This window comes from Tubulanus polymorphus, chromosome 2 (genome assembly GCF_964204645.1).
Source record: "Tubulanus polymorphus chromosome 2, tnTubPoly1.2, whole genome shotgun sequence".
Lineage (NCBI taxonomy): Eukaryota > Metazoa > Nemertea > Palaeonemertea > Tubulaniformes > Tubulanidae > Tubulanus > Tubulanus polymorphus.
Genome location: NC_134026.1, coordinates 23,328,454 through 23,345,292, shown reverse-complemented (window position 1 = coordinate 23,345,292; position 16,839 = coordinate 23,328,454). Strand labels below are relative to the sequence as shown.

General features: G+C 35.4%; 3 protein-coding genes across 3 annotated transcripts; 1 reads left to right on the top strand and 2 right to left on the bottom strand.

Moving 5' to 3' along the window:
• Positions 1 to 2,265: 2,265 nt before the first annotated feature.
• On the bottom strand, positions 2,266 to 10,500 carry LOC141898544 (notchless protein homolog 1-like). The gene is made up of 14 exons (XM_074784495.1): positions 10,395 to 10,500; positions 10,076 to 10,211; positions 9,757 to 9,977; positions 9,470 to 9,549; positions 9,290 to 9,366; positions 8,883 to 8,980; positions 8,726 to 8,762; positions 8,492 to 8,647; positions 8,272 to 8,407; positions 3,621 to 3,667; positions 3,156 to 3,358; positions 2,914 to 3,073; positions 2,553 to 2,623; positions 2,266 to 2,465 (listed from the first exon to the last, which is right to left on the bottom strand). Exons 1-14 carry the CDS (start codon positions 10,397 to 10,399, stop codon positions 2,453 to 2,455), a joined length of 1,440 nt encoding a protein of 479 aa, XP_074640596.1. The 5' UTR covers positions 10,400 to 10,500; the 3' UTR covers positions 2,266 to 2,452.
• Positions 10,501 to 10,541: 41 nt separating this feature from the next.
• LOC141899688 (oxaloacetate tautomerase FAHD2A, mitochondrial-like) lies at positions 10,542 to 12,490 on the top strand. The gene is made up of 7 exons (XM_074786122.1): positions 10,542 to 10,913; positions 11,163 to 11,379; positions 11,486 to 11,545; positions 11,661 to 11,823; positions 11,907 to 12,015; positions 12,115 to 12,202; positions 12,283 to 12,490. Exons 1-7 carry the CDS (start codon positions 10,597 to 10,599, stop codon positions 12,343 to 12,345), a joined length of 1,017 nt encoding a protein of 338 aa, XP_074642223.1. The 5' UTR covers positions 10,542 to 10,596; the 3' UTR covers positions 12,346 to 12,490.
• A 31-nt stretch (positions 12,491 to 12,521) lies between these two features.
• On the bottom strand, positions 12,522 to 16,828 carry LOC141899687 (enolase 4-like). Its single transcript, XM_074786121.1, has 13 exons — positions 16,660 to 16,828; positions 16,010 to 16,175; positions 15,793 to 15,921; positions 15,516 to 15,706; positions 15,309 to 15,437; positions 14,713 to 14,881; positions 14,498 to 14,626; positions 14,357 to 14,419; positions 13,735 to 13,899; positions 13,511 to 13,636; positions 13,228 to 13,423; positions 13,026 to 13,093; positions 12,522 to 12,941 (listed from the first exon to the last, which is right to left on the bottom strand). The coding sequence occupies exons 2-13, from the start codon at positions 16,163 to 16,165 to the stop codon at positions 12,717 to 12,719; spliced, it is 1,746 nt and encodes a 581-aa protein (XP_074642222.1). The 5' UTR covers positions 16,166 to 16,175; positions 16,660 to 16,828; the 3' UTR covers positions 12,522 to 12,716.
• Positions 16,829 to 16,839: the final 11 nt, after the last annotated feature.

The following is a 16,839-nucleotide window of genomic DNA, read 5'->3' as shown; positions in this document are numbered from 1 at the left end:
CCTTCATAGTATGATCAAAATATTACATACAATTAATCCATTGTTCAATAAAATCATTGTGGATTTTCGTAAAATTAATTTTATGTCTTTTTGACTTAAAGGGTGGATTCTCTTACTACAAATAAAGTGCATTCTTTTAAGGTTCATTTCTCCTAATATGAGATTCGATTATTTAACCCAGACATGGCTTAAAATAAAATATTGGATATTCAAAAGAAACAAGATGTGCTGACATCCTTAACGACAGCTCTCGTTGTTGGACTTATTGTCCTAGAATTTTGAAACGCCCTGAAAGTAAAATATATCACACCTCCCAAAAACCTCTCATTAAGACCGACTTATTTATATGATCTCCTTAAAAGTGTGTCAAACTCGTTGGCATTTGATAACCTTGTTTAATCAGTGATATGAGGGCCAAGTGCTTACGTATTCAAAAGGTGAATTTATTTGATGTCGTGAAGTCATGACCACCAGAGGTATGTATAAAGTAAGGCGGTAAGTTTTAACACGGGGGTTACGTATATATAGCAAACCTCACCTTAGTCCGACGTAGCCAGCTTTGACCTTAGACTAACTTGGACAAAATCAAAACAAAATCATTTTGCTGACCTAACATATTTTCCTATCCTTTAACTAGGACTTCACTTATCTCGGACCAATTTTGCCAGTCCCAGTTTGTCCAAGTGAGGTGAGGTTTACTGTGTTTTCCTCAATACTTTTATATAAAAAGCTACTTTGTTTATAGGATATTGAAAAGCGTCAATAAACATCACATTACTCACAGCATACTGATCTATAGATAGATAGAGATGACGGAGAATACTAAACATGATGAGTCAAATGATGAAATTACAGAAGAGCCAATACCTGATGATGATTTATCTCACATTGGGAAATCCACTTCAAACGACGACTCAAATGAGGCAAAGGTTCCACAATCACAGACAGGCTCTACACTCACTCTACCAAATAACGAATTCCAAATTGTAGATCCAGAGGAACCAGATTTAGTGGACAATGCCATCTGTCCATGCATACGTAAACTAGAGAAGAAATTATGGTTTCGGAGGACAATCTTTTTTGCTACATGTTTATTTCTTTTCATCGAGTTCATCTTAGATTGGGTATACTTATACCAGGTTTGGAGCCAAGAAGCAGGTCTGGTGTATGGACCAGTTGAAAGCTATTTTGTGCTGGCGCTATTGATAGTTAACTGTGCGGGGACAGTTTCATTTCTTATTGAGCTGGTGAACTTCGTGAGGAAATATAACACTAACAAATCATGGATACATCCGGATATAGCTGGACTTATCACTATCTGGATAGAGGATGTACCACAAATGGTTATCATGACGGCAATAACAGCTTGTCATGAAGTGGCAATTACTTATGTCCAATTGGTTAAAGCACTTGTACCAATAGTAACGATTCTTCTAAGGGTATTGATTACTAGTATTCAATACTGTATTCAGGATGCCCAGATGAAAAAAGAAAGGAAGAAATTTAAACATTCCTTTAAGTGTATTCGCACTTTCATAGTGTTGGGATTACTGGTTACATTGATTTGCTCAGTATGTACATTCTTTTTCACTACCCATGTGATTGTCAACTTCAGTTCGTTCGAATTTGAATTCAGGATACCAGCTGGAATTCTAAGTGGTGACCATGAGACAAGCAAATATTTCAACAATGTATCTTTATTCTACAGCCACCCATCCTTCAAAGATGGCTGCACAAAACCTAGCAATCCAACATTCTTAATTCAACTAGATTCACTTTACAATATCATGGAAAATCGAGCTTATTCTAAGAAATTCATGAAACTTCAGTACAGCTATCTGACAGTCAGCGATAACCAGTTTTTCTACTTGGAAAGGCCATTTCGAAATATGATAAACCAAAGCTGTTACATCAAAAACATTTCAAATTGTTCTGTTGTTCCTGACCCAGGATGCCAGCTTCAAATTTGGAATAGTAGCTCTTTTACTAACATACTGATATATTTGAATTTTGTTCCACCACATTTGTTTCTTACTTTGGGCAATATAGAGTACTTCGCTAAAGCAACACAAATAATGAGCATCAATTCTGGTCCATTAGCTTGTGCTGATGTTCAATTTCCATCACAGGAATTCGGCTGGATGCGATATTACTATACTGAATATGGAGAAACTACATTGCAAGTCAATGCATCCACAGTTTTTTATTACCAGCAAGCAGAACTTACTGATGTGGGACAAATTTGGAGGACTGGGTTTTGGGAATGTGAAACTACAGGACTGAAAGAGCCAAAATTGGCTCAATCAGAAATTGAAAATTATCAGTGTTAAAAACTGTTCAGGTCATTGTCAGAATAAAACGACCTCACGAAGAAGAAAATTTCATTAACTGTATTTAAAACATATTTTACTTCATATTTTACAAATGAATTGGATAATGCCTTCATTGCAGATTATTTACGCCATCTGAAACAAGAAAATGGAAGAGCGTATTTGAAATACATGTATCATGAAATCCATCTTAAATGACTAATCATAGGAACAATAACTTACATTTTGAGAACTTTATCCTTTCCCCCACTAGCCACTCTCTGACCATCTGGACTCCAATCAACTGCATAAACCTGCAAGGCACAATTCCATTTGGAAATGATTTTGCATATTTCAAAGAAAGAGCAATATTCATAATACTTTCCTGATGTAAGCGGTCAATTCAACATATTTATTAAATGAATAATCTTTTGTATGTTTTTATGTATATAAAATAGTGTACATAGATATTCTAATTCGAGATCCTAAAGTCATTCATGCAAATTTTCATGCAATATAGCGTAAGTAAACCTTAATAAAAGTTCAATCTATGATTCAAATGAGATTCTGCTCTAATCAAGTATGCCTGTGAATTATGTCATACCTCATCAGCGTGACCTGGTAGATCTTGAAGTATTTTGAACTTTTTCATATCCCAGACTTTCAGTGTCGAGTCTGAACTGCCACTACATAGAAGTCGACTGTCAGCCGACCAAGCAACCTGGTAAACACGACTCACATGTCCTCGTAATGATGACAGATATCTAAATACAAAAGTAATAATAAGTAATCTGAGATGGAGGGAACAATATTTCTGTAATCATGTAACTAATAAAGCTAACATACTTTCCAGTTCTACCATCCCAGATTTTTATTGATTTATCGAATGAAGCGCTTGCAATCAGACGAGTATCTGGTGAAAATAGAACTTCGTTGATTAACTGCTGATGACCAGTCATACGTGCAATGGATTTCTTATCTACAGCCGGCTGCCATAAGAACAATGTGAAGTCATCTGATCCTGACACCAAGTATTCTGGATGAGAACCCTGAAATGAATTGAAGAATCCATTTAGACATAGCAGTCATTAACCACAATATCATTTGATAATCTAGTTTTTCATGGCATCAATACATTATTTATAGAGTTATCATATTTCTACGGATGTCATAATATTTTTTTCTGATAAACATTTCCATTTTTTTATTTTGATTATGACATCACTAAGAAAAACTAACTATATTTGTACATATATTACATACGATCATAAATCAAAGATTTATGAATTTCGGATCATAGGCATAACTTACTATGGCATTATTATATCTTTCAAGGGCTTTACTCTTAAGTTCTTCACCTGTTGAGATAAAACAAATGAAAATGTTTCACTATTGTGAATAAGAAGTTAAGTAAACCTATTCCTTCTTTCTTGTATAACATTCATATCATATATTTAACTTGGACTTAATTTGATAACAGACTACAAATGTCATATGTGACATAGATGACAACAAGGTCAGAAAAGTTTAAGTGATATTGGTATACCGGTACATGCATTTGTATATATTTGTTTATTTAAGACAACTGAACCACTTTCTCTGCTGCATGAAATTCCCTAAATCAACAATATCAAACATACAAAGGTTCATATTACATCAATAGTCACCATATTGAGCAAGACTTTTTCTATCTGATGAAAGGCTAACAAAAACATAATATAATCCTTCACAAATCTTAAGTAAGAGAATAAGATTCAGTAAATTTGTGAACATAAGCAATGTCAAAATGAGGTTTCTTTCTTTTCATCGCCAAACATAAATAAGATATGTGTAACTAGTAGTTTCTTCCATGGAAAATTTCATGTAAAAATAGAATAGAAATATGAAAGGTACAGTGATATACTCTTTGTATATGCAAAGTAGACATCAGCTTTTGATCGTTTTTATTTGAATGATTAACAGTTGGTCGAAGCAACAGGTGTCAGACATTTAATATTGAGACAATGATCACGAAAAATCATTTTTGTATTATAAAGATGAACTCGATAGTTTAGCTGACACACATGACGAGTAAATTATAGGTCGAAATAAAGAACGCAGCAAAACAGAAAAAATCGCTAAAGCCAAAGGACATGGAGAGCTAGTCATACAGAACAAAGCTGAGGTTTTGACACTGTTTTTTGCCTGTAGATGAGAAGTTAAACTCATGGATAGACCGGAGCATGATGATTTATTTTGGAAGCGTCCGATATTACGAACGACAATCTTTTTACTGACAATGGTCTGGATCATTAGCGATATGATTCTTGATTGGGCCATGTACTTTCAGTTGTTAAATGTCGAACGCGGACTCGTATTCGGACCAGTCGACGAGAGAATCGTGAACAGTTTTCTCGCCTTTTGCATCATTGGGATATTTACGAGTATTCTCGTTATGTACAACGTGACAAAAGGTGAAATCTACCGGAAGCCGCTGCTAGATGTCGACCTTGTGAACCTCATCGCGATCACGTGTTCGTCGATTCCTCAGATGATTCTCTATGTAATAATTGCTTCGTGCCAAGAAGTTGAAATCACTCGCATTCAGTTTTACCGTGCCTTGCTTTTACTGTTTAACAGTGTGTTTTTGAATGTTATCGCTGTGACCAGATTTGTACGCGCGGAAATCAATGGCAAGATACAGTCTTGGCTAAAACGGTTCGTGCACATTTTCCTGTCGATGGGTGTAATGCTTCTTATGACTGGTGGAATACTGATATTTCTGCTTACTCACCTCGAACCAACTCCAAACGGAGAAGTTAAACTGAAAACACTTCAGAAAAACAGCACACAATTCAACAGATATTTTACGAACATTGGTATATTCCTCAAACATCCATCATTCGGCATCGGTTGTCCAAATTTGACAAACAGCTGGCTGAAATTGGCGACCATATCCGATGTGAGAAGCGTTGGTATATACGGAGTAACAACTACGTACATACATAATCAATTCGAAAATACCGAATACATATACGTGAATACATCATCGATCATTGAAACGCTGGAATTCTGTTACATGCGCGACATCAGGACAACTTGCTCGTTTCAAACACTGGTAAACTGTCAAACTAGTTACCACCTCAGCCCAACAGCATCCATATATACGTATAAATTTCAGTTCATCCAAGCTAAAGACTACGTGCGCTTAGGGGACATTTATTTTGATGCGATGCTTATGCATAATAAGGACAACGGGACGTGTTTCACTTACAGATATGCTACAGGAGCACGGGATGAATTTGGCAAATTGCATTATTTCAGAGAGTTCAATATATCTGATTTATTGTCTCCGTTAAAAGCTATTGATAACTCAAGGAATCTAAGGTTGTACACAGAGAAGGACATGATGGATGCAAAATGGGCGTGGAGAACTGGCCACATGAAGTGTTTTCCAACTGGATATTTAGAGCCACAATATGTACAAGATTTAGGATTAAGATGCTAATGGTCACAAAATGTTCTTATACGGATAGAATTAAATTTTTATCATATTTTTGGGTCAATGTTGTCTAAGCACTTTCATTAGCTATTCAATAAAAGAAAATTAGATACAGTATCCTGTTGAAGCATTTCTAATTCTGACGAAATCAATAATCCGCATGTCATCTGAACTGCTAATAAAGCCTTCAGGTTTTAGTACCAGATGGCAACATCTGTGCATCAAGAACAGAGATGATTGATGTATTTTTTGCTGATTATACTGCAGTCTTTGGCATAAGAATTCTGTACAGCTGTACCACTTCCAGTACATCGACACCCTGAACTGGTAAGTAGAGATATGTCAGACACTAATCTATACTATAATTTGATTGAAAGATTTAAGTAGATCGAGTGAATTTCAATACGTAGGAAGAAAAAGATGAAGCAAAGAAAATTAAGAATCTAATGCCGATGAAGTAGAATTACAATGAATGCAGTGTATCTAGAGAAAAGAGAAAACTATGGCAGCAAAAGATGAACATGAACTTACTGAAAGAATCGCTGGTAACGAAAAATCTCAACTCGTCGACGATGACCAACTTCATGAACCTGACTGTCCGCATCGGTCCGGCACAAAGAAAACGTTGAACATCATTGTTTTTCTGATGACGTTAGTTGCCTATATGAGCGATTTTACATTGAACTGGATGTTTTACTATGATCTCACATCGATGAAACGAGAAATCATTTTCGGGCCATTTCCATCGGAGATCGTGAATGCCTTTCTAACGTTCTGCATTATCGGTGTATTTACAACTATGTTGATCATTATGAATACAGCGCGCGATGAATTATACGGCAACTGTTTCATCAACTGCGATATTGCAACACTTGCTGTTCTAATAATCCATGGGGTACCTGAAGTTATCATATATGTCCTTATCTGCACATGCCAAGAAATTGCCATTAGTCGAGTACAATTCATCCGAGCCACACTGCTTTTCGTCAACGGTTTTCTCATTTCTTTGGTCATGGTTGTTCGTCAGATGCGGTCACTAGTAAAGGAAGAGGTGAAAGCTCTCCAAATGAAACTCGTTCGCTTGTTGATTGCTTTAATCATTATCGTAATGATGTGCGGCGGTCTCATCATCTTCTTGTGCATTCATTTAGAACCGACAAAAAATGGCCAATATGAACTGAAAAAGTTGAACCTCGCTGAAACGACCGATTTTAATAAATATTTCGACGACGTTGGTATATTCCTGAATCATCCTAAATACACACAGAGCTGTCAAAATATAACTGGACATCTAACCCAAAAGAATGCTTGGATAAAGATGGCTACAATTATGCAGACATATGATGTTGGAAAGTATGGAATCTTTGTCACCTTTTCGTACAAAAGAATTAAGGATCAGGAATACGTCTATCTTAAACAACATACACTAGTAACTGAAAAAGAGTTTTGCTACTACAGAAATCTAACCTCTTGCGTTACAACTAAACAGCAAAAATGTAATGAAACACTCACATCTGAAGGACTGAAAATGAAGTTTCTCTTTACACCACCAACAATTGGACAGCGCTTGGGGAACATAAAGTATTCAAGTATCTACAAAAACATAACCGCTGGCAGACCATGTCGCATATTAGATGAAAAAAATATAACTGCTCCTGGTGTATTTGATACCTTCGGTAGAGTACATTACTTTAAAGAAAAGTTGTACCCGACAACTGACGACCCTCTTAAATTCACTGGAGGAAAATATCATCTATACATTGAAGACGAAGACCTGGTAGATTCAAAGTTTTATTGGAAAACCGGGCACAGGGGCTGTCTACCAACAGGGTATCTAAGCCCAATTTATGAGGGTAATTTAGGCATGCATTGCTAGATAAAATAACTAAAAAATCAACATTTACCGCCTTATGTGTAAATACAGCCCAGTGCAGTTCAGCAATTATGTAAATCAAATTCGGCAAATGAAACCACATTTTTATCAGTTGCTTCAAGCAGTTATATATAATTAGAGCAAAATGTGATAATAATGGCATAAACACATGACGTAGCTCACGATACTACCTACAGCTCAGGTTTCCTAGCATTTAAATGAATTCAGGTATCATTAGTTGCTTTGTAGATAGATATTCTGCCTCGATATGTAAATTGTACACACAGTGCTCTAGAGATGTTTAGAAATAAATAATCAACTTAATTAAGAATAGATTTAATCCAAATCAGTACATCGAATACTCAATATACATGACGTATGTGAACACGTCTGTATTGTATATTTCATTAGTTGAGGTAGTGAATTAATTCAGATTTTAGATATCAACTAGATTCAGTGTAGTATTCTCTTGTCAGATATCATATTCTTTTCTTTTCTTGATACAATGAATGTGTGTTGCAATATATGTAATATTTGAAATTCAATAAAACTTGTCAGAGTATTCAGCAAATAATTTGGCTTTAATCAATTATCAAAGGAAAATCTACCTTTGCCACTGACTGGTTGTGGCGTTATCACAGCTTTTGCGGGATCATATGCACCAGTCCGTAGAACATAGTCTGTACTTAAAGCCAGAGTGTTTACCCAATGCCCATGTCCTTGTAACGTCCGACACAATACTCCCTATTATCAAGAGAAACTTCCCTGTTCACTTCATAAACAAAATCAAATACGGGTATCTCTTTAGTAACTGAGCATCAAACTTACATCTTCTGGTCTCCAAACTTTAACAGTTCTGTCTTGTGATGACGTATATAATAAATTTGATCCTCCCCATTTGATGCAGGTTACACTTTGTAGATGACCAGACAGTACCACTTGACACTGTCCTAATACTACATCCCACACCCGTATAGTGCAGTCCTACAAAGTAAAATTGATACATCATTATTTGATTATACAATGAGACTCATAACTACATGTATTCAAAGCGAAACAGACCTTCGATGAGCTGGCAACATATCTACAGGAAGGATCTCTAAAATGAAGAAAACAAGACAAAAGCCCATTCATAAAACTTCTCTTTTCATATATATAAGAATAAAGAACACAGCGTTATTACAAATATCAGAATTAGAAATATTTTGAGCATGCTTACAAGTGTAAAGGTTTCCATGAAAGCCAGGTTATCCATTGTCTATGTCCGGTGAGTGTTTTACCAATTTGCTTTCCTGTTACTGGATCCCAAATACATATCTGAATATCATAAAACATCAGTTAGCGCTGTACAAACTGTATATTGAGAGGTTCACAATAATTCAATTAAAGATCTTTTTGGTAGAGAATCATTCAATGATTATGGTGGAAGACGAGAATATAATAAGTGAACAACAAATAAAAATGTGAACTGTAACATAAGAACACCGCAAAAGAAATGACTTATAACAAACAACCTACACATGGATTTAAAAGAGGAGGCAATTCTAACATTCCTATTTTCCTATTCCTAGTTCAATTATTATAGAAACATATTGAAGATACATGTAGACAAATTTATTGATTTACTTGACTACTTTTGCACCCGGATGCTAATTTGTTTCCATCTGGAGACCAGGCTATACACAGAATCCAGTTTTTATGCCCTGGAATGGAAATAAAAGAGATCACATTAAATGATCCACCCATCATAAATATAGATCACATTTCGATTTAAATCTGTGTTGTATGATTGTGATGCAGTCATACCTTTACAAGTATGATGTGGAGTTTCTGTATTAACATCCCAAAATCTGACAGTCGTATCACCGGAACCACTTGCCAAATAACTGAACATAAAAATAAATACAAAAATCATCTATGAGCAGTTCAATATTCAAATATAGCTGCAAAGCAGTGATAACTGGTTTCAGCATAGCCGCACCCTTCACATTTTTATTAACACTTTTAAGTTCAAGTTTTTCAAGTTCAAGGCTTTTCTGTTGAATGGACAGAAAATCCTAAGTCTCTATAGAGACATACCATCTGACACTAACCTTCCTGAAGGACTAAATGCAACAGATATGACAGCTTCAGCATGGCCTTCTATTGTACTAGTACATCTTGTAACTGCTCTGACTTTGAATACAGCTTCTGGCTGATATATGATTTCAACAACTTTTTCCGAGCTTTCTAAAGTGTCTTTATCCAAACAGCCCTCTAGAGTTGTGGTGATTTCTTTCTCATCAACAAAAAAAGAATAAGGACATGGCTCCTCCTTGAAAAAAGAAATTTTGGAGAATATCATCATCATCATCATCGTCATTATCTCAAGTTGTTAAGTAAGTGGCGGAGTGAGCACCAGTTAAAACCTACTTTCTGTAGTAATGCATTACAAATCAGTTGAAGTTTTTCTGTTGTAATGTCGACGGGCAAATCAAAAGGAGCACCTAGAACTTCACCATCCTCACTTTTCAACTGAGTCAGCAATCGTTTCCCTTCCTCCGCCACGCTAGAAACAATTGAAAAATTACACGCTTGTCAATACACTGCACATACTCGACTGTTTCGCTCGATACTTAGTACGACCGTCAAGATTTTTACGCTAAAATATTGCACCATAACCTGATAACGAACTTCAAATGAACTTAAATTACATATGTAGAAAAATATCCTCGCCATCTTTAATAATCACCTCATTTTAACACACTAATGCGTTAAGGATTCAAAATAAAGGGTTTTTCTCTAGTTTCATGTGGTTTATCGACACATTTCCACGTGCTCCACACTGGCTCCACAATTTATTTTGTTTACAACCTAAGCTCAAGGTCGTTGCGCCTGAGCTGTCAGATTTGTACATGTACATGTTTTATATGTACATCTAATCTGTTACGTACATGTGCTGCGTTATCAGTTCAATGTCCAAACTTCTTCTTTTGTCACGAGTTATTTCGTTGAAATTGATAAAGCCTTCCACTTTTTCGTGTAATTTTGTTGTTAGGAGTTGTAGAAGCCTTCATAGACATAGACATAGTAAAATGAGGTTTGTGCAATTCACCCCGAATACATCTGATAAGAAGAGTACCATCAAACTCGGAGTTCAGTTAGAGAATGGGGAGATCGTGGATTTGAATGATGCGGATAGTGCTATTCCGAATAGTATGGTTGAATTTTTGCAAGAGGGCGATGGCAATGTTGTTAAAAAAGTCAAAAGGTAATTTGACTCGATAAGTAACTGTATCTACAGGGGCTCGTATCAGAGTTGTAGGTAATGTAAAAACGATAATCTGTTAATCCAATGTATAAAGTATATATGTTATTTTATATATACTAGGCCTATATACATTGGATTAAAAGATTATCATTTTTACATTACCTACAAATCTAATACGAGCCCCTGTGACTGTATCTACTAGGAAAATTGTAATGATGTTATATAGAGATGAGTTCTAATTTGTTTTAGGATAGTGGCCGAAAGAAAATGTACACTTAAACCAGAAGAAGTGAATCTTACATCGCCAATAACAAAACCTGATAAAGTGTTATGTATTGGTATGAACTATCATGATCATTGCTCTGAACAGAACCTCCCAGTTCCTACTGAACCTGTCATATTCAGCAAGTTTGCTAGTTCCATAGTTGGCCCAAATGATGATGTTGTTCATCCAAAGGTCACTCAGGTAATGATACCAAGCATCCTTTCCAAAGCAACAATAACTTTGTTACAAGCCTGATATGAAAAATTAGGTCATTTATGATTACCCGGTATATATTTCGCCTCTACAGGAATTAGATTGGGAAGTAGAATTGACAATTGTGATTGGAAAAGGAGGCAAAGACATTAAGGTAAACCCTTTCTAGTTAGAGAGAGAATGATTTTATATAGACTGTCTCTTGGACAATCATCATAAGATTTTTTTTAGTTAATATGTCACTTGTGTTTGTTTATCATGTACATCAGGAAACAGATGCGATGGATCATGTGTTTGGTTATACTATAGCCCATGATGTCAGCGCTCGTGACTGGCAAATGAAAAGAAATGGTAAACAATGGTTAGTCGGTAAAACTATGGACACATTCTGTCCTCTTGGTCCAGCTGTTGTTACCAAAGATTCCATTTCTGGTTAGTAATCATTTACATCACTGGAAATCTGATTCGCTTCCCTATAGAAAAATTTACTTCAATTTCTGCTTCTCGATTTTCAGATCCACATAAAATTGGTTTGCGGTGTCGAGTGAATGGAATTACAAAACAGGATAGTAACACAAATCAACTTGTTTTTAAAACAGAGAAACTTGTATCATTTGTTTCACAGTATGTACAATAAGGGAATAATTAATTGACCATCTTTTTTTTCCTAACCTACTTGTTTCATGTATTTCTGATCAAAATGTTCATTGAATTTTTTCGTAGATTTGTTACACTAACTCCTGGAGACATAATTTTAACTGGTACACCACCTGGCGTTGGAGTTTTTCGAAATCCTCCTGAATTCTTAAAGGTATAGCACGCATGTCTGTAATTCCAATATTCTATATTTTTGTAAGCAGTCAAATAACAGTGAATTATTCTATCTTTCAGAAAGGTGATGTAGTTGAGTGTGAAATTGATGAGATTGGAAAGATAGTGAACAAAGTTGTCTAGTAATCACTGCCTTGTATCTTAGTATCATTCTTGACAACTTTTAAGATGAATTGTGAAGAATATTCCCTGATTTTCTCCTGCTCTAAAGCATAACAACAATTAAATAATGTATAACATTTTATTTATATAATAAACTGCTGAATGAATTATATTTGATATTTTAAAATAATTTGTGATAGCATTTTAACGATTTGGACGGATTAGGTTTGAAAGTCTTATTTATTGATCCTTTTTAATATCACGTTAAAAAGACAATTTTATGTAATCTGAAGGTGTTTGTATACATTCTGAAAGTGCTACGCATCACTGACATCACATACATCAAACTTTGATGAAAAAAACAGAAAGTTCTTTAAATCACCAAAGATGAGCTATTTTTTCTTGGCATCTTGTTCAGCGTTCGCATCTGCTTCACCTTCGGGAGTCTCTGGAGGAGGAGGAAGAGATAGTTTTGGGAAAATGTGCTCATCCCATTTCACTAATTTGTTTTGTTCCTCTAATTGTTCTCCAATTTGTAGTAAACGATTCAACTTGGCAACGCGCTCTCCACGACACGGTGATCCAGTTTTCAGAAATCTACTTTGTATGCCAACTGCCTGAAACGTCAAAGGAGTTCATATATTATCATTGAAAGTATTCAATGTAAATGAGGAATATCAATTGATTTTACAAGAACTTACTAAATCTGTAATGAATGAATCACTGGAATCCCCTACACTACTGGAAATGATCACCTGATTTTCTTTATCTGAAATAAACTAAATCATTTAAATACAAGAAGAGAAAGCAACTGAAAAAATTAAGTAGTCCTTCAATTATGAAAATTCGAAAACGTTTAAATTTATGGACGTAAGTGAACTGAAAGCTGTAAGAATTACTTACATTCCATTGTTTTTGATGCATTGATGATATCAGACACAGAGGTTATTTGTTCCATTTTCATGACAACTGCGCTCGTTTTGAAATCATCAACAGGTTCATTATCCTTCAATAATCCGGGTCGAGGACATTTGTTATCACTGATGATGTAACAGCGCTCAGACAATCTCTCACAAATTGCCATCCATTGCACCTTATCCTGGAATAAAGTAAATTTCAAATATACAACATACCGGAGGGTCAAACCAAAGTGTGCATGAACTGGTTAAAAATGTCTGTTACTTACCTCCTTTCTAATAGGATCTATCAATGCTATAATTGATTGATACCGACCCAGTAATTCTGCCCAGAAGTCGGGCATATCATCCGGTAATTTTTGCATACCAGTCACCACTTCATATTTGCCCTTTTCCTGCAGTAGATTATAAAAAATCTGATTAAAACCCTTATTGCAATGTATATTGATTTACAGAATTATTACTTCTTATGTATTAGAATACTGGTACTTACACTATCAAACATTTCGTGTCCTGCCGCATTGATTGCAATGTGAAAGTCTTCACCTGGGGTGAAACCAAGAGTGGTGATAGCTTCCTGTATTGCATCTAGACCTTGTTCTGGTCGGTCGAACTGTGGACAAATAGCCCCTGATTCTGAAACATTCTTTATGGTGACCTAAAATGCAAAAAAGACACAAAAATGTGAGTGGCAGTTAATGGTATCAACATGTATGAGTACGTACATACGGCTTGTCAAAAACACAGCATCAAGGTAAACAAGCCTTGGCTTGATGACAAACCATAATACACACAAAGCATAATTCATACAAAATATGGAAAGCAGATGGAAAGTATAAAATCATGATACAGTTTAAAGAACGTGCAAGTCACCATCAGACACCTATACACATACAACAATGTTCACCTGTGAAATTATGGTTTGATGTTGTTTTCTATAGCCACTGTTTTCATGCTTTTATCAAAAAATCAGGATATAAGTAGATTGTACAATTATGGTTTGGGGCTTGCGCAGTGCATTTACACACATGTATGGATTTTGCCAAACTATTTTCTGAGAATGTATTAGTCACTTTGCAAGACTTTAGTGCAAGATTTTCAGCTGTGAAACTTACCCCCAGTTTCGTATATAAAGTTTTCAGAACTGTTTGATAGATATTTGATATATTTTTGATACTCTGAAATACAAAGACATTGACATGATTCAAGTATACCACGGAATCTGTTTAAAAGGATTGAAAATTTTCAAACATTACCTCTTTAACTGGCATATCTGGTTTGGGTATAACCATAAACTCTTTCACACAGTTCTGTTTGCCCGGTGCAGCCTTACCACTTTGCATGATTGTCACCATTGGTAAAGGGAGCTTTATTGATTCAGCTAGCTACAAATAAAAGAATGATAATGAAAAAGGTCCAAATTAGACACTAGGGAGTATACATTGTACCTGCCATGTAAAATAATGCTAACCGTTTCTTTGAACTTGAGGTTATATATGTGCTGGTAAAGTGGAATATCACTGACAATGGCAGCAGCATTGCAAACCGCCTGAGAAATGGCGCACACCGCAGTACATCCGGGAAACAACTTTTCTCTTGGCTCATCAGGGATTATCACAACTGGAGGACCTTTCTTTCCCCTAAAAAAACATCATAAGAAAATCAGAGCAATGTACGATAATATACCTTACATCTGCCTGAACCATGAACGTCTATGAACAATTTAGAATTTCATATCTGCAATGGAATAATGGTTACGATTAAATTATGCACATATTACGAGCCATTTAGTTTTTATGTAATAGTAGATTATCTATGTGTTATTTTCATAGCTATGTAAAAATAACTTAAGTGTAATATAGGTACCATATCCTTAGTAAATCCCAAACCTTGATACTAAAATGCACATGCGTTGTAAACAAATATGCTGTAACATTTAAATTCTCACCTCTTTTGGACCCTATAACATTACAAATAAAGAGGACAAAATGCTGCTTTATCCTATTGAAAGGAATTAGAAATAAGAAGAAAAGCTATCCTTGTCAATGGACGTAAAATAACACATACTTAGCTGATTTTTTGCCAGCACTTGGAGATGCAGCTGGTGGTACTGCTGACTGACTTTCTTGTGCTACCTCAGCATTCTCTGCTGCTTTCTCCTCTTGGTCCTTTATACGTAATTCTTCTATTACATTCCTAGAATTGGGAAAGTTTCAAAATCAAAAAGAAATACAAATTATTATTCACAACAAGATCTAATCAAGTATTTCTTACAAAGCAATTCCATCTATTTCATCTTGATTAAGTGGACTTAAGCCTTTCACTTTGTCTTGAACATCTCCCATCAAAAGTTGCAAAGCAGCCACGATGGATGAATATCTTGCTGAATCATCCGAATCTTTCTCAGTTGCAGGGACATTATCCATCAAATAGCATTCATTTCCAACAATATTCCGGTTGACTAACTGCAATAAATATTTTACTTAATTACAAATATCAGTCAATCTTCAGGCCTACCCGGTAGTCTATACATGCAAATCCCTGTGTGTACCTTTTCATTATTCTTTATTGTACAAAATAAGTCTGTTTCTATAGCTGGTTGTCCTCTACTATCAAATACTTCTCTTGCCCTGATTTTTGATATCACAGCTGGCTTAGCAAATTTCTCAAAATAATTAGTCTGAAAATAGATAGAATAAATATAAGCCCTATTAGTCAGCTTTGTTTGACTATATTCACCAGCTACGCTTATTAGATTCATCACCTACCAAATGGCCAAACACATCATCTGGGTCATCAAAAAACATGGTATTTAGGATCTCTTCCATTTTTGATGGTACAGCATTTTCTTGGTAATATTTTGCTGCTTTCTGTTTCAGAATGAAAAGCTCTTTCGGATCTTGTATCTTTCTCAATGAATCCATGTTGAGAACTCTGAAAGAAAGGGATTGAGTCCTAATTTTACCCAGTCTGGAAGTTAGTAGGTCATACAGGCCTATGCGTTACTACATAAAATTTGTATGCCTAACCCTTGGAGCAGTCATTGCCTCAACTACCCCCACAACTGAATCAATATTTATCCTACCAGCCGGTCTGTCTCCCGCAGAGGACAGCTGGTCAGCCAGTCATCAGGACACACATAAAAAAGGCCAGCCAGCAGCGGGAAAAGTGTCAAGTTTCAAGTTCAATTCTATTTCATGGAAAGCAAAATACTTAGGCCCTACAAACAGATATCAAACTAAAAAGACTAAATTCAAAAGTCTTAATTTAAAAGAGCGGATGAAGAAAAACATCCAATACCAAACCAACAATTAATAAAATTTATTTACAATTCAATTTAATTCAGCTTTCAGCTTGTTGGTCTAGGCCTATGTTAACTTCAATTCAATTGCAGGTTTTTTAAAAGAACAACAGCTACCTTTCAATGATTTGGGTTCGTTTAGAATATTGATCGGTAAGTTCAACGATGGAAATTGGTCGTCATGTGTTGGAATTTTTAAGTTAGGGCCAACAAAAGTTACAAGGAGGTCGCCATCTTTAAACGTTACCATGGAATCAATTAACAATCATCCAAACTGGGTTCGAACCCTGCTTACTC

What these genes read in the sequence shown, in the direction of transcription:
- LOC141898544 (XM_074784495.1), bottom strand. An exon ending in GTAATGCATTACTACAGAAA is followed by an intron (nt 9,978 to 10,075) that starts GTAGGTTTTAAC and finishes TCTTTTTTCAAG; the next exon opens with GAGGAGCCATGTCCTTATTC. An exon ending in ACAACCAGTCAGTGGCAAAG is followed by an intron (nt 3,668 to 8,271) that starts GTAGATTTTCCT and finishes TTATCTCAACAG; the next exon opens with GTGAAGAACTTAAGAGTAAA.
- LOC141899688 (XM_074786122.1), top strand. Translation starts at nt 10,597, where the DNA reads ATGTGCTGCGTTATCAGTTCAATGTCCAAACTTCTTCTTTTGTCACGA. An exon ending in TTCATCCAAAGGTCACTCAG is followed by an intron (nt 11,380 to 11,485) that starts GTAATGATACCA and finishes TCGCCTCTACAG; the next exon opens with GAATTAGATTGGGAAGTAGA. An exon ending in AAGGAGGCAAAGACATTAAG is followed by an intron (nt 11,546 to 11,660) that starts GTAAACCCTTTC and finishes CATGTACATCAG; the next exon opens with GAAACAGATGCGATGGATCA.
- LOC141899687 (XM_074786121.1), bottom strand. Translation starts at nt 16,165, where the DNA reads ATGGATTCATTGAGAAAGATACAAGATCCGAAAGAGCTTTTCATTCTG. An exon ending in GAAATAGATGGAATTGCTTT is followed by an intron (nt 15,438 to 15,515) that starts GTAAGAAATACT and finishes TCCCAATTCTAG; the next exon opens with GAATGTAATAGAAGAATTAC. An exon ending in CAGATATGCCAGTTAAAGAG is followed by an intron (nt 14,420 to 14,497) that starts GTAATGTTTGAA and finishes TTTGTATTTCAG; the next exon opens with AGTATCAAAAATATATCAAA.